We start from the raw sequence: 24,553 nt of genomic DNA, 5'->3' as shown, positions 1-24,553 counted from the left end.
AAACTATACAATTAGTTTTTGTTTTTATCTATATTTAATGCTCCATGTATGTGCCATAAGATTCGATATGATAGACAATCTTAAAATGTTTTTAGTTTTTGAGGTAAACTGAACAAGGCTCTGGTTGTGCAGTATGATGTGTGTGTAGGGGGGGGGGGGGGGGTTTGTTATGTGCGTGTGTAGTGTGGCTGTGAGCATATGTTCGTGCAGAAACGAATACTCTACTCAGGCTTGTTTAGTTCCAAAAAATTTTGCAAAATTTTTTAGATTCTCCGTCACATCGAATTTTTAGACGTATGCATGGAGTATTAAATATAAATGAAAATAAAAACTAATTGCACAGTTTGATCGGAATTGACGAGACGAATCTTTTGAGCCTAGTTAGTCTATAATCGAATAATATTTATCAAATACAAACGAAAGTGCTACTATTTCTATTTTGCAATTTTTTTAAGTAAACAAGGCCTCGGACGACAGGTTTTTAAAAAAAAATAGGGGGAGGAAAAGGTGCTCCATGCCTGCACTTTTTCTACGCACAGGATTAGCACGCCAACGGTCGGCAATCAGCGGCGAAGATGTCCCACATGTAACCCACCCACTGATGAGCTTCCGCAGGTCCTAGAAATTTCTCGGTCCACGGCGCCTTCCCAGTCTCGGAGCAGGCAACACGTGAATGAACCCCCCACCCCCACCCCACAAAAAAAAAAGAAAAAGAAAAAAGAACATGCGACGCGTTGCCGACCAGTTCAAAACCAACCCGGATCCGACCAAATCAGCCCACTTTGCCGCCGTCCGCTCGGTTCGTGCGAGCGCGACGCGACCCCAGCTTTGCATAACGTCCGTCCCCGCGGGCCAGCGCAGCACAGCGGGGCGCCAAAGAGCCGTGTCCGCCTGGGATTCCTCTCCGGCTGGCGGCAGGCCTGATCGTGGCCTACCCTCCACCGCCTTCTCCCCGCCCATAAATAGCGCCCACCGGACGACCTCTTCCCCTCGCGCTCTGGTTTTCCTCTCTTCGCGTCGGTGTTCAACCAAGCGCCTCGCCTATCCCGTCCCATCTGGCCGCCTTCGTCGCATCGCCGCGTTTGCGTTTTCCATCTCTTCGTTTTCTTCTATGCTTTTCGATTCGATTTCGATTTCGAACCGGATCGTTTCTTCTCCGGTTGATTGATTTGTTTCGCTGCTACTGCGCTTCCGTGCTCTCGCAGATTCCCTGGGGCGTTTCGCTTTCGTGCGACGCGGGGAGCGAACCTGAGTTTGATTTGGCGGGGTTGTTCGGTTAATCGGTTTGCGGATTATTCTTTCCTGCGATTCCGTCTAGCTTTCGTGTCGATCCTGTTTCGTCCTCTCCTTCTCAGCGTGTGGGTTGCAGGATTGGATTGGGTCCGATTGGGGTCATATGGCGTCGTGTGTGGCGAGGAGATGGAGGCAGGTCAGTCTTCTGTCAGATCCGGCGATTCACTATTTTTGTCACTTGGACATGGATTCAGTGGTTTCAGGCTCAAAAATTGTCTGCCGGTGTGGTACCATCAGATAGTGGCGGCGTCGTAGCCTGGACACGAGGTGGATTCGAAACCTTTGGTCCATTCTTATTTTAACGGCTGATCTCGGTTGTGGCCTTTTGGGTGTTTGTCCTCCATTTACTTTAGAGAAGATGCAGATAAGGAAGTGTCCTTGCTGGTTATGGAGAGATCAGTTGATGGGTGGAGGTTTGCTTATGGTTCAGTCCTCGTTTTTTATTTGGTATATGGCTGTTTTGTTGTCATCATGGTGGTGTGAAGATTGCCACCGGACTAATTAGATTAGAAGCTTGATTGGAAAAATGTTGTTAGCTGGATCTGCAGAGGCAACAGAGGTGATGTTTTGGAGGTAGATTGAGGCGTTGACTGGACTGGATTTCCTAGCATCGGGAGAAGATCGTTTGGATATATCTACCTATTGTTCTTCTATTGATTCATCATCATACTCTTAAATTTGTGTCCGTTGCAATTCTTTTCTTATATTGGGGCTGGTGGTTTTGTCCAGCAGTTTGAGGAGGCGAGTCAGCAACTCGATTATATGGAAGGATGGGTTGGAGGCGAGTTCGATCCTGCTTCTGCTTGTGCAGTCAGAAGTTCGGAACTGTCCAGGGTTCCCTGTGTTTGTTCACCAACCGTCCTCTCACCCTTGCCAATGTTCTTTGAAAATTGACCTTCCTCATAGGCTGCCTTTGACCTTCATTAGTAAATCTGCAGTTTTGGAAAACAGTTTGTCCTCCTAGATGCAAAAGGAAAGGTCCTTGCTGGTTATGGAGAGATTAGTTGAAGGGTGGAGGTTTGCTTATGTTCGTTGTTTTTTATTTTGTTATACATATATGGCTATTTTGATGTCAATCATATGGTGGTGTGAAGATTGCCACCAGACTAATTAGAAGCTTCATTGTCCATAATTGGAAAAACTCTGTTAGCTGGATTTGCAGAGGCAACTAAGGTGGTGGTTTGGAGGTAGATTGAAGATCTGACTGGACTCAGAGTTCATAGCATCTGGAGAAGATCTGTTTGGATATATCTACCTCTCACTTTCTATTGATACTCTTAAATTCCTTGTTTCTTATCCATTTGGGCTGGTGGTTTTCTCCTGGATGATATGGATGGATTGGAGCCTGAGTTTGATTCTGCTTCTGCATGAGCAATAGGAAGTTCTGAACTGTCCAGATTCCCTGTGTTTGTTCAATAACAGTCCTCTCCTGTCGATGTTCTTTGAAAACTGAATTTTCTCGTAGGCTACCTTTGATGCTTCGATACTAAAACTGCAGTTTTGGGAGGCATCGCCACAGAGATAGGAATTGCATCTGAAATTGTCGGCGATTGATCAGGCTATCCTATCCCCACATTATTTGATGAATGTTCATGCTGTTTTAGTGTTCTCATCTCACTATCAAATAGATACTCACGAGAGGGGGTGGTCTCGCTGATTGCAGATCTCTAGGTGATGCTTGCACGGGCACAAAAGGAACCAGTCTCTTCATATACTCAAACCTACAACCTTGAACTCTCAACTCTCATTGTGTTTGTTCAGTGTCTTCTACCTCAAAGTAGATAATGATCGGGGTCGTTGTTGCAAGTCTTCTGATATTTTTTGCATGGGCTTGTCACGTGGAATATGTGTTGGGAGTACTTCTAACCTTATCAAATTTACAAAATGCTATGAATCATGATACTTCTATTGAGTTAAAATCCGGATACTTCTAATTCCATCTGCAGTGGTAGAAGGTACTGGGCATGTTTGGGACTTGGGAGATTCAAGCAGAGATGGGTAGAACTACAGCACTACAGCTTTCATTTAATCAAACTTGTTTCTGCTTTATCATGCTATGCTTTGACCGAAACTTTAATTCTTGTGCTGCTGGCATTTCTGTGTTTCACAGATCAATTAGCTGAAGTAGTAATTGGTAGTCCAACAGTCAAAATGTTTGGTTTGGGATTTCTATCTGTGGATGCTTTGTCTGGCTTTATATGTTTTTGTGCTCGCTTTTACATGTGGTTGCAGGATGAGTTTGGCAATTGGAAATTCCTGTAGCAAAGAACTGAAATTTGAAACTGGGGGCAGGTCAGAGTCTAGAGCACGATCATTCCGGTTTTGTTAGTTTCGTCACTTGTTCTCAGTGATTTCAGATCTAAATGGTTGGATAACATTCTGGCTCTCCATGGATATCACTGATAGTAAAACAAGGTTTGAGACCCTGGATTTATTCGGTACTGTATATAGCTCAAATTGGTTGTGGTGTGTGTTCGTGTCCTTTAGAGATGCAGGAGGACATTGGAGGTGGACTTTCCTCAATTGGAGATAACAAATTGGGAAAAAAATTGTGACACTTGACCTTTCACTTCTCACTTTTGTTTATTTGGTCTGCAATTGTGTTCATCTGTTTTGATTATATTTCCAGCCACTTAAACTTTAAAAGGATGGTAGGATGCCTAGGAATTCCTTTTGTGCTGCAACAATCTAAATTACAAGGAGGCTTCTAATTCTTCATTTCTATCAACAGTCCTATCCAGTTACTTCCTTCAACCAGTAACTCTTTCAAGTTTCTGCAGATGTGACACACAGAAGCTGAGATAGAATTTCCAACCATAGTTGCTGTCTCCAAAGCCCATCCCTGTTCCACTGGCCATTTGTTCCGCCTTGGATTTGAAAGTTTTTGAAGCCTATCCCTGAACCAAAATAGACAGGAATCGTAGATGGGCTCTTTGGTAAATGTAGATTCTGCACTTACAAATTTGCAAGTTCAATCTGATCCTGATCGTAATATGTGCCTGTCCTTCGAACTCTGCTACCTTCACTTCTGCACTGACCAGGGAACTTCCGGACTGACCTGCTGTTTGGATGCTCTGCGCTAGTTAGATGATTCACATGATCACAACCAAGACAATGCTCTGCCCAGAGTTTGCGCCAACTACTATTATGATTATTGACTGCACATCACTTTCCAGTTCACTTGTTTGATTTGGATTGGTGGTTTTCTTGGTTTCCAGTTCTTTGAGAGCGTTAATGCTTGGAATCTTGGATGTTAGGAGTGATGGGGCACACCTTACAATATTCTTCCATCTAACCAGAGTTGACACCTAATACTCTTTGCTCATACTGGTCCTTTATTTTGGATCCAGTTGTCTGATTTAAGTTGATGGATGTTTGGTTGGATTCCCGCAGTTGGAGCTAAGGTGTGGATGGGATGGTTAGGCCTTCTGAGTTCTAGACGTTTCCACCTATGGAGTCTTCCTTCCAGTGATAAATAATCCTTTGCATAAACTTTATTTTGAAGCTGCCCTTAACCCACATGCCTCAACTGATGGTGCAGGTCCACTATTTGTGTTGATTTCCAGTAAGAACTCTTGCTTGACATGCATACCTTCATTGAGCAAAATTATTCTGATTCTGGAAACAATTGGTTCCTAGTAGGATATTTTACTTGAGAATATGTGGTCATCATATTCTTATGTCTCAAATTCCCAATCTCTCCATTAGGATCTCTACTAATGTTTAATCTAGTTCCTAGTTTGCTTCTGATTTTACTAACTTTGGTATAACCCCTAGTCCACCTACTCGTTCAGTAAGTGCATTCGTTATTAAATTTGTCATATTGCACAGTTCTTTTTAGTAAGCATATAAGTATTATATATATTATATATTATATATTATATATTATTATTATGAGCAAAGGCAACTTACTAACTAACTATACTCCTTTTAGTTCCTGGTTTGCTTTCGATTTTACTTCCTTTGGTATAACCCCCAGTTCAGGTATTTGTTATTAAATTCGTCATATTGTACAGTTCCTTTTAGTAATTTATTTAGGTCTTATTGTGAGCAAATTCAACTTACTAACTATACTCTTTTTTGAGCTGTAATAACTGGAATAGAAGAGAGATCTCATGTGATACTGTTATTTAGTTTTGTTTGTTATCATGAGGTTGATTGCCTGGAACGAACAGAGCACTTCCTTTACTGCATCCTTTATGCCTTTATCTCTATTTTATGCAGATCCAATCTGCTGTTTGTGACATTGGTCCTCCCTTTTTTTGAACTTCGTTCTGCAATTTCCTCACTTTGGGCTTCCATCTGGTGCATCTGCTGTGGATCAAAACCGAGAAAGGATGTTGCTCCTTTTGTTCCTCCCAAAGAAAATCTGTCTGAACAAACTTGTTTGGTTGCTCTTGACTATGCCAGCTTATATGCCCATCTTGGTGACGCAGTGCAAGCTTCTCTGTACTTTGGATGGAACTGGAGTCTTCTGTTTGCTTGCTGTTTGGCCATTTCTGTCATGGACTAGCAGCTTACATACATGGATTTTCAATTTCACATTCGGTTTCACAAGTTTGGGTTGAAGTTGAGTCATCCTGGTTCAGATTATTCAGGCTGTTGCATTGATATGCAGTGTTTGAAGTGGAAGATCTTTAGGATTGGAGTGTAGCAACAAAAACTCGGTGGAAGCTTCAGTGCTTGCCTAAATTCATTACGATTGGGTTTCTTGACCTTAAATGATTAGTGAACTGGTTGGTTCCATTTGTCACCTGTACATGTTGGTGTTTGGTCAACTTGAATGCAAGCTAGGCTGGAATTGGTTCTGTTTGTGTAGAATCTCCAAATTAGTATGGTTCATCTTGTTATGTGGTGGTTTAGTAGTTAGTTTAACTTCGCACTAGGATTGGTTTGATTTGGTTAGGTTGGAAACCCAACTGCCTGCCTTGCAAAGTGGTACAAGCAACATAGGCCATGGCAATAGTATCGTAACATCTAATGTACCATGTTTGTGTAGTATCTGCATTTATTGGAGCTGACAGCTGAGAAATGGGGATGCTAAAATGAAGAATATCAGTTTAATCAAATTATTAGCCAAAGAAACCATATTTTTTACTTGGATTTCTGGTTATCAAATAATAATATATGGAATTTGGGAGAAAACTTGGTACTTCTACTAGTGAACTTGAGCTGGCACCTGTGTTTCCCTATCAGCGGTCGGATATCTCAACTGTAAGATTGCACGCGTGCTGGCTGTTTTTTTGGTTGTGCACTTTGACTTTATTGGACAAGATTAACTGGAAGCATGTGATGTTTTACAATTGGCACACGTTGAATGTTCGGAGTCCTGAGACTAAATAAACTACTAGATGCAAACTCCACATATTTGAACTAGGTTTATTTACTTGTTGATTGTTGATTTTTGACTTATTGATTGTTCCCACTAAATGTTTTGTTGGTTTTTTTCAAAGGGTCTTCCTTCCTTGTTTGTTGTTTTGCACGATTAACTTGTCATAACACATGTGCTCAATGCTCATTCATAAGCTATGCCTTGTTTATATGCTGAAAGAATAGCTACTTTGTTTGGCGCACAAACCGGTGGCATGATTTGTTTAAATTTTTTCAAATAATGTCTGAAAACATGATTTTTTTTCCTGGCTATTATTTGTGTTTCCTTGATTGTTTTGTTTGTTTGTTTGTTTGCGGTTTAACACTGCCTTTGCCGGTCCCAAGCCCGGATGCGAAAATGTGGAGGGAACTGCAGGTTGCTCAGTTGCATGATTGGCATTAGGCTACTGGGAAGAAATGTGGTTTGGTCAAACAGCTAGACGCTGAAAGCTCAGAGTAGCATACCTAACCATCGTTCAGCACCTGTATTCTGGTGTCGCATTCTGAGTCTCTTTCAGTTCCACTTTATACCATTGCAATCTGGAATCTGCTGGCTAAATGTTCAGTAGCTGCCGCTGGTTCTATTCATTTCAGGTCTGGTGTTCAGACTTGCAGATGAGGGAGCAGGGCATGTAGCAAAAGTGAACCAGTTTTTTTCGAGAACGCATATATTTCTTTAAGCAACAAAAGTGAACCAGTTGTTAGGACGGTCATGTCTCCTGCCGTGGCTGGTAATACTAATTGTTTTGGAGATTGCTCTGCTACTGGTGCTGGACAAGTTCTCCTTTTCTTTTAAAGAGAAGTGCTGGTCAAGTTTATTTCATTATCCACTGAATGAACGCATCAAAATAAACTTGTCCGAAGTGCCCGGACACTGGAGGCACATCCTTGTCATTGTCCCTGTTAGGCGCGCGGCAAGCTACCTGAACCCGTTTCATTTCATCTACTGAGAGGTGGGAACTGATTTTTTTTTTTTTTGAGCAATCAGGGGGGGGGATTTTCCCACCTGGTTTTATTGAAGGGTGACTCAATGTCACAAAGGATTACGAGAAAGTTTTTGTAAGGGAGACTTTACAAGTATAAACATGCTAGTCTAGGTAAGCTGGTTTAGAATCGACTGTAGAAAAATACACCAAGCTGTGTTGATGTCCTTCTCTTTCTTCTTGAACCTGGGACGCCAAGCTTCTGCATCCATGGCACAGGCGTGTATCACCTGGCGAAGCGTAAGACTTTCACCGGTTCTCCGACTTCACATGAAGAGTTGATCTTTGATCCAATGGATACCTTTAATCTTCAGCAGTATTGGTGCCTAAGCGTGCCTTAATATTGTTTATCTAATTATTAGCTTTGTCAAACTAGCTTAGAACTGTAAGTTAAGCCATGTACAGTCCCAGGCCTGCGGGCTGCGCCCTTATCGTGGAGATAAACGCTTAGCAAATAGCAGTAGCTATCCAGCTCCTTCCCTGGGAGATATCTGTACTGATGGACTCGCTGGATTCAGTGAAGTAGCTGCTACTTGGTCCTAATTTCTCCTTCCGTTCTTGTTTGCATGTTGATTTCTGTTTGCCACTCATGCTCCTCGCATCCCTGTTTGGAGTAGGTATTTTACACCACCTGAAAGTTTTAGCTAAGTTTGTCAGACCTATGCACAAAGCACAAAACTTTCGAACAGAGAAACGAAGTAGCCGCAGGAGACGAGTGGCCGTATGGGCGCACGGGGCAGGGAACAGCGAGGGAGGCTTCGTCGGCGGCGGGGGTGAGGGGGTTCGCTGCTCGCGGCGCCGGCCGCACCGCCAAGCATGGCGCCGCTGCAATGGTAACGTGTGTTCAGACCTAAGGAACGTGTAAGAAGAAATGTAACTCTGATCACTAACCTGCATACATGAAAATGGTAATTAGAGTGAAGATCGGAGAAGTAGAGAAAAACTGTTGGACACGAGGTTGTAGAAGAGGACAATATTCTTCTGTTTAGGAATAGGGTGGATGGTCGGGCAACATAATCTTGGGCACATTGGATGCGACCCTGAATGCAACGAGCCCAATTTGTGAGTTAAACCGAGGTATTAAATTCCACCTGGATGCTGAAGTTTTATGCAACTAAAGATCAAGTTCTCCTTGTTATCTCCATATATACTGCTTCTTTATATATTATTGCAGTTCTAATAATGCAGCGACCTTACCAACCCTTTGCTGCTTGTGCATATATTTATAAATAAATAAATACATGATGATGATGATCTTTCAAAAAAAAAAATATTGATGCGAATAGTCAACTAGGCAACAATATCTTACCTTAAGGAGTGGGCAAAAAAGTCTAACTGAATGACAAAAACCTGGCCAAGTGGCAGGCCACCGCAAGCGAAAAGATTCGATCATCTACGAGCGAACAAAAACCTTCGTCCAGCAGTGGCAAGAACAGGGGATCATCGTCCGTCGCCTCTCCCTCCGTCCGTCTCCTCCACCCCCACAACTCATCCAATCACGTCCTCCTCCTCCTCCTCCTCCACACCTCCCTTTCCACGATTCTCCCCTCCTCCAATCGCCGCTAAAACGCAAAGCACTGGATCGGACGTCACCAAACAAAAAGATCGGTGGCGAGACGAGACGAGAAAGAAAGAAAGGAGCCGAGAGAAAAGGCGAAAAGGGGAGGTAGAAACTAAAAAGTTGGTTTTCTCCCCGCTAGAGGCAGAGGTAGCTAGCTCGGCGGCGGTGAGGGAGCGAGAGAGACCTGTCGCCTGCCCTACCGTCGATTCCATATCGTCTCCCCCCGAGGTTCTGATGCCGGAATCCTGCTTTTCCGGCTAGTTTGTTTACCGATACCGCCTGGGACGGGTGGTTTCCAGCAGTCCTCAGCTCACTCTTCCAACCTCTACCATCTTGTGAATTTGTCTTTCACCCAATTCGGCCGGCAGCTCGCCATCTCTTGCAGGAGTTTGCTTGCTGTCCTGTCCGTTCTCGAGTGCATGCTCCCGGGTTCTACTGTTGTTCAGTGGTGAGGTCTGCTGCCCTGCCCTGCCCTGCACCTGCAAGTTAGTTTCATCTGTGATCCGCCAGTTTGCCCCCAGCCACAGCCAGCAATCGCTGCTCAGAAATTCAGCTCTTATTGAAGCTTCAAGGAGCATCCTTTGAACAAGTTCTTGATTCCTTCCTCTCCCTCCGGGCATCTTTCTTGTGCAACTTGTCCATTGACCACAGCCACAGGAGAGGAGAAATTTGTTCTCGGGAAGCACATTCTCTGCCACAATGGACGACGGAGCTGACCTCCCCTGCCAATTGCTCTTCTCCCACCCGGAGATGCCTGACAGCTTCGACGAGTTCTTCAGCAGCGCCACGACGACGACCTGCACCCACACGCACAGCTGCAACCCTCCCGGCCCCTCGGCCGCCATGCACACCCACACGTGCCTGCACACGCACACCCAGGTCCTCGGCAGCGGCGGGGAGGACGACGACGACGCCAGGGAGGAGGAGGACTCGGCCAAGCCGCGGAAACCTCTCGGGAACAGGGAAGCCGTGCGCAAGTACCGGGAGAAGAAGAAGGCGCACGCCGCCTTCCTCGAAGAGGAGGTCAAGAAGCTCCGTGCAGCCAATCAGCAGCTCCTGAGGCGGCTGCAGGGCCATGCAGCTCTGGAGGCGGAGGTGGCGAGGCTCAGGAGCCTCCTGCTCGATGTCCGGGGCAAGATCGACGCAGAGGTCGGCGTGTTCCCGTTTCAGAGGCCGTGCAGTGTGGGCTCTGTGGCGTGTGCTGATCCAGCTCTGTGCTTCAATGGCAACTCGGAGGTAGGAGGCTGCTGGGAGGAGAGCTCAAGACCAGCAGTTGCGGATGTTTCAGAAGGTTTGCGTAATTCCATGGATGTTGTTGCAAGCTTCGTGAGTTCTGATCCTCTCGCTGAATGAGCAAGTTTGCCTGATTGGCAGTTTTGGGGCCTCTACCAGCTTCTTTGGGCTTGCTTGAAAGATCATTTTTTTTTCATGGAATTAAAAAGAATGAGGATTGATAATCAGTATAACTATCTTCGCTGTGGTTTATGCTTCTTGTGCTGGTGTTCAGTGTGTATATAGGGGTACAGAACACTTACATATGAGCACTGAAGAAATCAAAAATGCAAAATTGTACTGCAGGTATGTCAATGAACAATGAAGTGCACTTGACTTCTGATTTGGAGTTTGTTTGTACTTAGCTGAAATTATATTAAACTATTAATACAAAATGCATTGAATACGGTTTACATCTGAAAACTCATTTCTGTGAGCACAAGAATATTTATTTTCTGCAATTATTAGACAACAACTACAAAATTGTCAGATTCTTTGTTCATTCTGCAGAACATTTGAGGATATTTTTTTCCCAGGTTATTTCTGGAATACCACGGGCCTAATCATTTGGCAAGGTTGTGGTGTGCAGACTGTGTTGAGCTTTCAGTGCTGTCTGAACCAACTTGAATTTAGTTCACCAGCTGTCAGGATTCTCCTGCAGAAAAAGATATGATCTCCTCAAGTCAACGTTTTTTGTCATTCTGCACTGGTCTGCTCTGAAAGAACTTCTGTTGCTAGTTTAGGCCTTGTTTAGTTCATGAAGGAAAAAATTTCGCGACACTGTAGCACTTTCGTTTGTTCGTGGTAATTATTGTCTAACTAGACTCAAAAGATTTGTCTCGTCAATTTCGACCAAACTGTGCAATTAGTTTTTATTTTCGTCTATATTTAATACTTTATGCATGCGTTTAAAGATTCGATGTGACGGAGAATCTTGAAAAATTTTGGGTCTTTTGGTGGAAGTAAAACAAGGCCTAGAATTTTGCCCGGGACTACAACACTTCACTGATACTACTGCAGTACTGCTACATGCTTGCTTTCAGACTGTTATGGAGTTATCTGACTGCTACAGCCTTGTTTCTCTAGATTCTGTGTGCAGCTCAGCAGATGTATCATGTATGCAGTCTGATCTGCAGAATCTTTGTGGAGCTGTATAGGTTTCAGTTACTGGTTGGTAAACCCTTCTGAGTAATATGAAAAAAGGGGAGAAAAAAAAAAGGAAAAAATTCAGACCCATGTGGTCCATGGAAATGAATTATGATACACATTTAAGGCAGTTTTTTTTTTAACGATGCAAGCGTTTAACGTCAGAGGATTTATGCAAAGAGCAAAAAACTGGAGTTAAAAAATATTCGTAAGAAGAAACTGGCTAGATCTTTTCTTTTTGTGAAAGGAACTGAAGAGCTAGCAGCTGCAACTCTCTAGCTTGGCATGTTACTGATGGTGATGTAATGTAATCTGGCCATCTGGGAGAGGCATCACCGCACTGTTCTTGTTTACTCCAAACAAGTTGGCCTTCGCCATTGCATTCCTGATTCCTCCTGAGCCAAACATGGCACAGGGGAAAGATTTTTATTGGACATGGTTCCCCAGCGATGTTTTTTTTTTTTCCTTCGACAACTGGTACTATTGTAAACTTTAAATGATTGAAACTTTTGATTGAACTGTTTCTGCAAGATAATGGGACCTTGGTACCATCTTCATACAGTACCCCTCCAGGCATTATTGGTCTGTGTCTTTGATTTGTCGCCTGAGAAACTATTGTTGTCAATTGGCTATCTAGTGCCCTGCTTCCTTTTGATAAAAGTCTTGTGCATCATTTTTCAGCTATGTACCTTTTGCAATCGGCTTTCTATCAAGATTACCCAAACTGGTATATGTCTATTATATAGAGCTACAAGTTATCTCCTTAAGCGCTAGAAAATTGAAATTAGAATTCACAATGTTTATTCGCTTTATATAAGACCTGATTATTATCATTTGTGCGAAAAATAATTCTGGTGCTGTAGCACCTAGTAGCTGTGTGACTCGCTAGATGCAAGCTAGTACAATGAAGAGCCGTGTTCTTGAAACAAAAAAGGCTGGACCAAATGTTGTTTTCTAGTTTCGTGTACGTATCTTGGATTTGTGTGAATCACAAATATTAGGTATTGACATCTTCATCACTGTCAGTTTCAGAGAATTTATTCTGATTATAATTGGCTACAAGCACTCGTCTATGATTGCGAAATCCTACAAACACCAAAACATGTTGTGATCGAATACTCTTGTACTAGTTCAGACCTTCATTTTCATTTGCGATTGCATGATTAAAAATAAGATGATACTGTTTCCAGTACCATCCGTGGATTATTTACTATGCTTTCTAGATGAGTTCTATGGATTGTTTAGGCAGGTGGCGTCTCCCGACGTAATTTTTCAGGAGCGCACGCACCCAATGAATTGACCGGATTAACGTGTTTCTTTACTCCATATTTCATATGTTGCAGCTAGTTATCGGTCTGTCAAGAATCGCATAAAAAATCATGCAACCAACAGCGGTCCAAATACAATAAGCAGATGACAAACCTGACAAGAAAGAAAAACAGTTTCGACCTAGTTTTCCTATGTCATTTGAGTTGAAAGTTCCAACAATTATCGTTTTGTATAATGGCCTGTCATTGACAGCTTATCCGTTATCATTTGCCATTTAATTTCTCAAATGCCTCATGAGACGTCAAACGGCATGTTCCCAATTGACAAACCAAACTCCCGTTTGGCTCAACAGTTGTTGATCTCTGTTACTCTGTTGTATGTGTGTATGAACAGTCAACCGCCGATCCGCAATCTGCCACTAAATTAACTTTATGTTTTTTTTCCCAAAATAGAATATAGATGTAGAAGACACAGATACCTTAGAGCAAGAGCAAGTATAATAATAGCAGGGTGTAGTGGGTTGGATGCTAATATGGAAGTAAAAGAAGAGAAGAGAAATGTAGTCGCAACTGAACCTGATCAGTTTCAGACATGAGCTTGCTTGGTAGCCGCGTGGGCGCCTTGCAATTGCAACAGGACGCAAGCTAGTGCCCAATTAATAGTTCTAAATCAATGCGTCAATTCATTTATTTTTCCCTTATTTATTTTAGTTTTGATTTGAAACTCAGACTGTTATGTCTATATATGTATTAGATCAAAATAATGACCAAAAGAAGAAAAACAATAACATAATATTTGTTATAGGCGTAGGGGGCGGAGGGAGGGGGGGCACTCACAATGCAGACTCTATCATAGAGTCTAAAGTTATTTATTACCTCGAACAATGTGGAGTTAGAGTCTAAATAAGACTTGGTGTCTTATTTTTTCTACTTTTTTCTTCAATAAATATGCTGCCACATCAGCAAAATACCATAAATAATATGTAATTAATTGTTTTGGACTCTACGATAAAGTCTTGCATTGTGAGTGCCCTAACACTCCCTATGCAAACGTTAACTCTCTTACTATAAATTTACCTCATTTAACAACTCATCTATAAGTACTTAGCTATCATCATCATCATCATCATCATCATCAATTGTATTTTCTTGCTCCGTCCCTGCTTACTCCCTCTGTCTCTTTTTAATTGTCGTCGTTGGTGTGCGTGCCACAAGTTTGATTCGATTTGTAGAAAATACGTACAACATTTGTATTTTTAAATAAATTTGTTAAAAAACTAGATTCAAAGATCTTTCTAATTATACTAATTATGTATTATAAATATTAATATTTTTTAATATATAATTGCCGGCAGTTGTTTTTCGGAAAGCGCAAGCGACAATTAAAAAAGGGACGGAGGGAGTACATCCTTACCCGCCAAAGTACAATTTTTTTCTCTTTCAAAAACAAGGCCACCGTCACTTGGTCAGTCATCAATCAGAAAGAAACATGGTCAGTCATCACTCTTGGTCAGTCATCACTCTTGGTCAGTAATCACTTAGAGAAAGAAACATGGTCAGTCATCGCTCAGACAAAGAAACATGGTCAGTCATCGCCAAGAGAAAGAAACATTATTGGATAGACACAAGCGTTGAAGCATGGACAGGGAGGTCAATCTGCACAGGCGGAGGCGTCCCTTCAACCATCCAACAATCAACCAATTGAAATTGTCAGATATCGTTGTGACGACAGCAAAGATTGAAATGCACGAGCAAATCTTTGACGGTATCGTGATCTAGAGGCAGATAACTTGCTTAACATGTGTTCCTATTGTACAAAATCGGAAGCAACGTGTAAAATTTCTTGGAACAAGTTAAACCGTTGGTCAGAATGTGCTACAACCAACAAGGTTCAATCAGTCAAGGGATTCGCAGCCTGGTTGAGGTAGTCAGAAGACTCAGAACTCCGGTGTATACAAAGTTGCCAATGGGTGCTACACAGAATGATGGGAAGTGGTTACTACTGTGGGAGACGAAAGATGCAAAACTACAGTGTTTTCTTCATGTAAAAAAACTGAAGAACTGGGCTAGAATTCTCGACAATGGCAGGATGCTAAAGGTTCTGACTTTCCACGGTAGTTCATACCAGTTGCAAAATGTTTCCATCATTTCAAATGCTGTGCTCTCCAATCAACAGCAAAATCTGTGTTGTCATCCTCCTCATCGCTTGATGATTCGCTGCTGCTGGACTCAGCATCCATACCGATAGGTTTGCTATTTAATTTAGCAGTACGGGTGGCTTTTGACTCTACTAGCTGTTTCTTCAACATATCAACTTGCTGCCTGTACTCCCTGTGTAGAAAAAATAAAAGGATGGCCACGGTAAAAACCTTCACTTTGGTACACATGTTTTTCAAAATCTAACAGGATGTGGAGAAGTATATTACTGTTGCTCTAGAGTCAAGTACTCCTCCCTCTCAGCAGCAGCATCAATCTACAGCAAAAAGGAAAAGTTTGCTCGTATCAGCAGTCTGAAACTAACATTGATAATGGTAGGTAAATATCTTTTTCACTGTTAGAATATAATGTAGATATAAATTTGACTAACCTCCTCTTCTTCAAGGCGGTCATCAACTTCCTGCAAATCCTCCTGAATTTCCTTCTCGAATTCTTTGTATGCATCACTGCAAAAGATTTTTAATGAATTGACATGATAATGGCAGTGTACAGACAGCAGATAATATTTTACTGACAGATGCAAAAACACAAAATGGGCATGGAAATGACAATAAAATGGTCATAAAATACTATCCAGACTCCAACGTATAATCTGTCAATCCTAACTAGTGACTGCAGAGTCATGACAACAGAATGTAAAATTGCCAAATGAAGAGGACAATACATGACAAACAGGTAGGTCTAGTAAAAATGGTTATGCATGAATTCTGAACATAATCCTGGCAAGAGATGGACACTAAAACTTACTTCATGTCAACTTTTTGAGGTTGGATACCACGTGCACGGAGATCTGCATCTTTGTTATCAAAGAAACCTTCAGGCAAGGATCCTTTTATTTGAGCAGTTTCTGAACTTGGTTCATTGGGTTGCATGCCACTGCCAGTTTTGTTGTGATCAAAGAAGCCATCAGGGACGCCTTTCACCTTCGTGTGAATGGAACCAGCAACAGTTTGAGATGTACTAAGCTCTTTTGGAACTGGAGCTGGAGCTTCATCTTCTTCTCCATAGTCAAAAAAATTCGCTGGAAGGGTTCCTTTGACACTGGTATTGCCTTGACTCCCTTTCTTTGACATTTGATCCATCCTAACAGATGATTTACCAGTACTTGGTTCTATGGTCTTCGGTTGAACAACAGCAACTTCTCGGCGCACAGACCTTCCCTCAGAACCAGCATCTAGAAATCAAAGTTATTATATCAGGGCACTGATGTTCACAAAAACTGTTGAGATTACTAGGGGCGCTAACAAATAGCCATTTTACTTTTTTTAGAAACAATCCATTTTACTTTTTACTGTACCATATTGCTACAGGTAGAAAGCTATACAGAAAACACATCTAAAATTATATTAGACATCGATATGGCAAATGTACTGAAAACAGAATAACTAAAACATTATACTTACACATTGTAGGTAAAACATTCTAAAACAACTTCATGATGTATTAAAATCCTACACCATGTTTCATTTAACAGTTAACGAAGTGGCAGACTGATAGGTTTAATGATTTAGCATGTACAGCTAGGAAGGACATTAGATTTAAATAAGAGAAGAAAATGAGAATTTTATACAGATGGTTCATTTTAAAATAAAAGTGAATAGGTTATGATGCACAACTCTACAGAAACATGGCATCTGAGAGCAATGCCGTGGGGGCAATCTTTCCCCCCCACAAGTCGAGTTTTTATTTTAACATGGTGTCTGAGCAAGTGTACATAGAGGTTACAACAAAAAATAATGGAAGGACAAATGGCAGAACAAAAGGAGGAGAAATGTAAGCTCAAAAGCAAAATAAGACATGTTTATTTCCATGATAATGATAATATATGCAAATGCCTCTAGAGCAATACTACAGACCCAGTTGATTTTACACTATTTGGAGCAAGGGAGGTCATTAGGTATTCACCATCACTTTGCCTTTTAGTTCCCTGATTATCAAAAAAATTGGTAGGTAGTGTGGAAGATTTTTGTTTCTGAGACTCCAATGGTTGCTCTTGCTTGGCACTGTTGCCTCTAGATCCTGCACTTGTTGCAGCCTTAGCGGCGGCGGCGGCTGCTGCTTTTGCCTGTAATCAGAATACAAGCTCAGTTCAGAAGTAAAAAAAAAAAACTTCAACTTCAAAAGCAAATACACTTTGAATGCAGTATATCAACATGATTTCATAAACCATAAGCCTATTCTTGGAGCAATTAAAGTATATTTAATTAATTATGTCATCACAGAAATCATGTGCATGAGGCTCTGATCAAATGTATGTTATCTAGTAGTAAGCAGAAACTAAAAAATTGAGGGATGGGGGCGTGCGCATGGGGGGAGGGGGATATAATGGTTTCCAAAAATGCTTGAGGTGTTTTGGATCGAACAGACAAAAATAATCATAACAACAAAAGCATCAAATATATATTTATCTAACACCATTCAGTTTCAGATGGAACTAGCAAAACAAGCAGCGGAAACAACCATGTATGGTTTCATTACATAGTGATTTGTCTAATCTTTTTTAAAATGAAGTAAGGACAAGACTTATTTTATATACGATAAGATTGCACAGCAATGTATTGTGTCAGGTGGTTTTTTTCAACAAGCAGCCGTAAACACCAACTCAAAAGTGTAAATCAATTAACACAGACAAAGCTTTCTTACCTCATGATGCTTCCGTGACACTTGGTGTGCAGGCCAAAGTGCTTCAGACTTTAGCGTAATATTGCAAACTCTGCATATAGGCTGATCAAATTCGTTATACCTGCACAAGATTATGAAAATTTAAGATGTCAATTTGATGTCTCATAGTCCATAGTGACAGTAGTATATATTAACTAAGATCCTGATTCTCTCAGCACTGCAGAGTGCAATCTGAAACACATTTACAGTTCATAGTTAAAACTCAGGGCGACTACCTGTGGTCTTACATCTATGCTCTCAAGATCTATGACAGCCTGTGCAGAATAACTAAATGATGCACACATGCAGGATACTGGAATCCACTCGAACAAAAAAAAATCAGGATGTAATCCACGCAATGTAAGAGTCCCAACCATGATAGTGCCAAGCATTAATTCAGCGAACCAAGAGCCATACTGTAATCCGGAAGTAGATAACTGCACACGACTAGCCAGAATTCGCGCCGCCTGTTCATCTTAATGCCCTAGGGTTACTACCCTGTACAGGCACAGCAGCATCCCCAGCCACTGAACGAACCTAGCGGCAGGATTTCCGACAGATAATCGAGAGACAAATCGAAGGCACGGATCGAGACAGAGAGTCGAAGGAGGCACCTGACGAGCGCGGGGTCGATGCGCCGCTGCTGCTGCTTCTCCTTGGTCTCGCGGAGCTTCGCGCGGAAGATGGCCTTCCTCTGGTCCATACCGGGCGAGCAAGGCCGCCGCCCCTAGAACCCGAGCCTGCCTACCTCGCCTTGGCGCACAGATGCTGCGGCTGGTGGCCAGGTTCTCTTCGGTCCGCGTCTAGAAGGTTCTGAGGAACGGAAACAGTCGCGTCAGACTGGCCATTTCTGTCACGGTTCGTACCGTTCGTAATCCTTCAGCGACCGAAGGCCCAGCAGAGTAGAGGAAGAGGAGGCCCAACGCTCGCTTCAGCGGCCCAGAATGCGGCAGGAACGCATCGGGAGACTGTTGTCTGAGAAACAGTGGGAATTCCAAACAGTGGTAACGAATGATTAGAGCAACTCCAGGTTTTACAAATAGGTTTGGTATTCTTGTTTTTTTATAAAAACTATCAAAATCTCATATCCAACAGTTTGGCAATTGAGTTCGGCATTTATAGCAAGTTGGCAAATTCTCTTTTCTTGGCATTTATGCACGCCTGAATAGGCTTGGCATTCTGCATGCGCGCTCTTTTATAGCAAGTTGACAACCTGACGTTTCTTCGTTCATCTCCGAAACCAGTAGATTTTTTTCTTTTTTGCCAAGTCAAAATTGTCAAACACTTGTAGATGCCCTTTTTGTTCCCTCCTCATATCGTTTTAGGAGTTGACAAATAACAACATTTATCGAACAAAATTTGCAAAACTGTTAGAGTTACTATAGGAAACCCCAACTTGGCTGGGTTGTTGTCAGCACAAGAGTATCTTCAGCAGCTTCCTAATATCTCTTCTTATCTCTATATAAATTTGCCATGTTAGAGACAGCATCTAAAACTGTAAACCAAACCAAAGATTCTAGTGGGAGCCAAACCTCACAACAGGTGGAGGGGAAGGTGGGGGAGAAACGAAGAACCTATTGATTCACAACAAGCGTGGTCCGTAGCCAATTTTTTTTTATCAATTTGGAAGGGGGGAGAGGAAGGTTGAAGGAACATGGGTGAACTCTTCTTTTTTATAGCCTAACATTGGTGAACTCGAGGAAGATGGTCATGGGAGAATGAGTTGAAGAAAATATAGTTTTGGTGTGTGACACGATAGGTCCATTGATAACATTAAAGGTTTTGTTAAGTGGATTTGGAATAGGGCTCTGGAATAATTCCCTAGTGAAAATTATTCAATAATTTGTACTGATCTTGAGGAGCTAGAATTGTTCCTCGTGCAATCTTAAAAAACCGAACGGCCCTAAATTGGCTGAGAAGTGGCTCAAGCCAAGTTGTTTGATTTGGTTTGGGTTACAAATTAGTGCTCACACAAGGGTCTACACTCCACACCGACCATCTTTAGTTTAATTGTTAGTATTTGTTTGTCAAAATGTGATCACATTGTGAATTGAGCTTAGCTCGGTTGGATAGGATCCTACCTATCTACCCATGTTCAATTTCTCGTAGTTACGTTGTGAGCGTTTGTGTTTGTACTGATTAATTTAAAGAAAAAAAACATATTTTATAAAAACTAGTACTCCCTCCATTCTAAATTGTAAGTCATTCCAAGAATCTTGGAGAGTCAAACTATCTCAAATTTGACCAAATTTATATGGTAGGATAATAATATTTATGATATCAATTAAGTATTATTAGGTTATTTATTAATTATATTTTCATATTATATTTATCTAATTTCATAAATCTTTGTAATTTTTTCTATAATTTTGGTTAAACTTGAGATACTTTGACTCTCCAAGATTCTTGAAATGACTTACAATTTAGAATGGAGTGATAACTTTTAAAGGCACAGTAGAGCCCTAGGGCCAGGGCACCAGTTTGTAATTTTGCACACTGATCTAGATTGGACTGTAAACACAGCTATGGACGAAAATCTAAGTCGCATGCTCATTCACCGTACCTCGTGGCTGTCGAGCTTGATTGGTTGAGCACCAATCTTTGCCACGCCAATTTCAAGGCAAGCCAAAATGTGGGTGTAAGCCAATATCCTGGCAATGCAAGTGGAACTTGGTTTGCTACCAGCGAGAGAGAAAAAGAATTCTTGCCAAAATATTGGAAGAAATTGTAATGTTTTAGCAACAAACCAATTGCATGCCAAATTTTTTGTAACACTCTGGTGTTAAGCGAACTAAAACATGACATGTCATCATGAGCATTGCATAACTTAATTGTTAAGTAAACCCTGATGAATTAACTTAAAATAAGTTTAATTTGGATGAATGTGTTTAGGAATTTAAAGTGTGCTTATTTTGTGTATGGATGCTTGTGTTGGAGTTTTAAAAACCTTGGGTGGAAGTTTTCCGAGAAGCTTAGGGGGGAAACCCTAGTTTTAAAAACCCTAGATTTGCCCCTTTTTGTGCAATTCCAAAACTAAGCAAAATTTGAAGTTAAGTTCAAAAGCAAAGTTGTAGGTCTTGTCAAGATGTATAATTTTGGTGTTTTGAGTTTTTGAAGTTTCAGTACAAAATTCAAAGTAATTTTGAAAATACAGTTTTCCAGAAAGTGTCCCCTTTTCCAATTTGAATCCCCAATTCAAATTCTATTTGGAATTTTGAAAAGTGGTCAACATGAAAGTTGTAGAGCTTAAAACGTTGAACAACTTTCATGTTGGGAGTTTTTCAAGTTGTTATGCAAAATCAAAAGTAATTTTGGAAATTCTATTTTGCCCCAATTCAAAAATTTGGGTTTCTTTGGATTGACTTTAAGTTTCAAAACTGTTTGGCCAAATTAGCTACTTTCCACTCAGATTTAGCTCTGGCCACCAAAAGATGTTTTGTAACTCACAAAATTTTACACAAGTTTCTTTTTGGTGAGAATTTGACTTCAGTTCAACTTTTGGTTGATTTTCGCAAAAGGACAGAAAGGGGTAAATGGGGAAGGAGGGGATAAGTTCTAGCCCTGTTCATGGCGGTGGACAGCCGAGCGTTGATCGGCGTTTGCCAGCGTGTGAGCCACCGTTTCACCTCGTCCAAGCACGTGCTCACGTCCGTGGCAAGGTGAAGCAGCTGCTGGCGAAGTGGAGCGCGACGTGTCCCTTCCTTTCGCGCTCACCGACGCCGATTGCCACCGGAGCACCGACGGACAGCTTTCCACTCCAATCTAAAATTCACCAACACGGTTGATCCATATCCAAATTCACCGTGGGCATATCTTCGTTACTTCCTTGCGCATCTCCAGAACCCACCCTTCTTTCCTCGTTCGCACCAGATCACCGGAGCTCTTCGTTTTCCTCTCCGCCGGTGACAGAGCGCCACCGTGGTCAAGCTCACCGTGGTCAGCCCATCCGGGCAACTCTCTGCTTTCTCTTTCTTTTGTCTTTGCTTCGGCATGACCCCGTGATGCTCATCGGCTCGCTCTTTTCTCCGTTGCTTCACAGCTGTCGCCGGAACATCTTCTTCTTCGTCAGAGCTCGCCGCCGGAGTCACTGATCGCGTGGACGAGTATCACCCGGTTGTTCTCCGCTCCCTCTTTCTGCGTCAACGCACCCAGGGTGAGAAACCGATGCTTCCTGACCTCTCCATTCTTTCTCTACCAGTCTAGAGCCACCGGCGTAAGCACCGCCGCGGCCATGTCCGCCGCCGCTCGTGGCCAGAATTCGCTAGAACAGTAGAGTTAGGGTTTTCTGGCTCTTTCGGTTGCGGGTTGCTTGCTGGTGCTTGTGCTCGCCTCCGTTTGGTTCGGGGTGGCCGGAGTTGGCCGGCGTAAGCCGCGCCGCCGCGTGGTGTCGCACTCTGGACGGCCGGGTGCATCGGGGACCTTGCAGTTGTAAAGATGAGAAAGGGGAGGGGTTTGTTTGTGAAGTCGTAGGCTCATGTGAATAGTAGTCTGGACTGCGGGTTGGTTTCTAAGGAAGCCGAGGGCTTTTCTGCAAATCTGTCAGCGCGCGCGGGGGAAGGCCGGCTGGGCCAAGTTTCGCGCGAGCTTGGGCCGAGCTCCTGGGCCGCAGAGGCACAGTGTTGCTTTTCTTTTTCTTTTTGTTTAAAAATGATTGATGTTTGAATTTATGCTATAAATTATGTGTTGATCCAAAATTTATAAAAAATTTTGTGTAAGTTCCAGAGAATATAAAAAGAACAGGAAAAATGTTAGGTTTTATTTTCTGGTAACTTTCATATAAATATAAATTGCCTTTGTTTATTAATAGATCAACCTTCCATGAATTTTAATAATTTATGGGTATATCCAAAAATCATGAAATTTAATATGTAAACTTGTGTTACTGTTATCTAGCTTCAGGAATAATTTCAGCTCTTTTTTTTGATAAAGTATGATCTGTTTAATAATAAAGCTATTTAAAATGCTTATAAAAGAAATAGAAATAATTAATCCTTTTAGGATTTGAGTGGTATTTTGGGTTGATTGACAACCAGTGGTCACTTAGCATGATATGCTCCCTGGTTATGGTTTATTTCATATAAATGATCTTTGTGGTATGATGGTTTCACAACATTGTTTAATAAAGATGATAAAATTGGTTTAATAATAGACCATGCTTTGATAGCAAGATTAGTTTGTTTCTTTACCATGAAGGTAAATTGTACTCGAGATAATCATATTTTGTTGTTATCATCCAAGAACATGTAACCTGTCTTTATCATGCCATGAGTGTATCATAATCATGCATATGCACTTTTACGTATAGAATACGCTCTGGAAGAATCTGATCCTCAGTGGGTTGCTTCCGAGTTTGTGGATCCTTCGGGTTTTGCTGAGTTGCCGAACTTCCCTTCCGGTCAAGGCAAGCCCCGGACATTAAACCCTATCCTTGTATTTTCATAAAGTTATTTATATCACTTGAGTTAATATGATGCATTAGGTGAATAGGAGTTGAGTGAATCCTATTTGTTGCATTATCTACCTTGATGATTTCAATATTAACCTTGATACTTGTTTTATGAAAATGCTTAGTATGCTTAGCCCTGCTTATTAGATAGGTTTTCAAATGAGAAAGTTTGAAGGGCTGTTGTGGAATATTTTTATGGTCAATAATGTTTCAACTTGAGACCGGTCGGTGGACTTGCTTTAAGAATGGAGTCTTAAAGTAGTGTCTCCAACTGTGTCGATTAAGGACCGTTTCGTTGTTGGCCTGTTGTGATTGAGACCTTTGAGTACAGCCCACATGCGCTGGTAAGCCTTACCTATAGCTATTCCGATACTTGAGAACGGCTAACCGCGTACTGGGAGTGGAAAGATGGCGAGAGTAGCGTGTACCCACCTTACGGATCTGAGATGACCGGGAAACATCTAGATTGGCTGTAGGATGGTGGTGTACTGTACTCTCAGGTGACGCTGGACCCGTTCTTGTATGGGAGGATCTATAGAAAAGGTTGACATATGCAAGATTAAGTTCTACATATGTCGTGTGGTACTGAATCCCCAGCTGGGTTTAATCGATTCGAATCGCCGTGTTTCCTCGGATATGGAGCCTCAATCCTCGTACCATCATCGTAGTAATAAGTGAATCTTTGGTATAAGAAAGATGTGGTATGCTTATGCAAGTTTGATAATAGTTTTGGTTAGTCATAAATGATGATCTTGAGTTAAAACTTGAAAGTAGGTTTTACTCTTAGTAAGCTTTTATGCAAAAGAAATGCTTTGATCTTGTTAAAGCTTTACCTTGAATCCCTATAGCCTGCATACCTGAGTCTTCACCTCTTTTATAGTCGGTTAAGTCTTGTTGAGTACTTTTGTACTCAGGGTTTATTAACCCCTGTTGCAGGTGAACCTTTTGATAATCCTTTTGATGGTCATTGTTACTTTACTCTTGTGGAGGAGAGTGATGATGAGGAATCTGATGTGTGACCTTGGACAAGTAAAACTTGTTGTGTGATCTATGGTTTATGTAATAATAAGTTCCCAACCTTTTATGTACTAAATAGTTATGGTTTGTAACCGTTGAACTTAAGTTTCAATCTATGTTATGTAACCTTTCCGCTTTTACTCTGATTTCTCTTATCTATGAAATGTTGTAATACTGTGATGCTTGATGAGGGAATTCCTGGAAAGATTGTAACGTGGATGATTCGGGTTTCCCGAGGACACCCGACAGACTTCTTGAGTCATTTGGAACTCGTACACGCCGATCGGAAGTCTTTGAGACAACGATGGGTGTATGTGAG

At 41.8% G+C, this 24,553-nt stretch overlaps 2 protein-coding genes across 3 annotated transcripts; one reads left to right on the top strand and one right to left on the bottom strand.

The window, feature by feature from the left end:
• LOC8077047 (basic leucine zipper 23) lies at positions 965-10,828 on the top strand. Of its 2 annotated transcripts, none has more exons than XM_021447900.1 (2): positions 965-4,593; positions 4,687-10,828. In XM_021447900.1, exon 2 carries the CDS (start codon positions 9,907-9,909, stop codon positions 10,558-10,560), a length of 654 nt encoding a protein of 217 aa, XP_021303575.1. In that variant the 5' UTR covers positions 965-4,593; positions 4,687-9,906; the 3' UTR covers positions 10,561-10,828. The 2 variants fall into 2 exon arrangements, with proteins under 2 accessions (XP_021303575.1, XP_021303574.1); XM_021447899.1 differs by having other exon boundaries at positions 965-4,858; positions 5,518-10,828.
• Positions 14,617-18,625, bottom strand: LOC8077046 (zinc finger protein 830). Its single transcript, XM_002439960.2, has 7 exons — positions 18,386-18,625; positions 17,754-17,853; positions 17,016-17,175; positions 15,858-16,284; positions 15,481-15,556; positions 15,320-15,366; positions 14,617-15,224 (listed from the first exon to the last, which is right to left on the bottom strand). Exons 1-7 carry the CDS (start codon positions 18,472-18,474, stop codon positions 15,038-15,040), a joined length of 1,086 nt encoding a protein of 361 aa, XP_002440005.1. The 5' UTR covers positions 18,475-18,625; the 3' UTR covers positions 14,617-15,037.

This window comes from Sorghum bicolor, chromosome 9, assembly GCF_000003195.3.
Source record: "Sorghum bicolor cultivar BTx623 chromosome 9, Sorghum_bicolor_NCBIv3, whole genome shotgun sequence".
NCBI classification, from domain to species: Eukaryota; Viridiplantae; Streptophyta; class Magnoliopsida; order Poales; family Poaceae; genus Sorghum; species Sorghum bicolor.
This window is presented reverse-complemented; position numbering and strand designations above follow the sequence as displayed.

Excerpts from the sequence above, each read along its gene's own strand:
- LOC8077047 (XM_021447900.1), top strand. The coding sequence starts at position 9,907 with ATGGACGACGGAGCTGACCTCCCCTGCCAATTGCTCTTCTCCCACCCG.
- LOC8077046 (XM_002439960.2), bottom strand. The coding sequence starts at position 18,474 with ATGGACCAGAGGAAGGCCATCTTCCGCGCGAAGCTCCGCGAGACCAAG. Across the intron at positions 17,854-18,385 it reads ATCGACCCCGCGCTCGTCAG|GTATAACGAATTTGATCAGC; the intron begins GTGCCTCCTTCG and ends AATCTTGTGCAG. Across the intron at positions 15,367-15,480 it reads ACCGCCTTGAAGAAGAGGAG|ATTGATGCTGCTGCTGAGAG; the intron begins GTTAGTCAAATT and ends TTTTTGCTGTAG.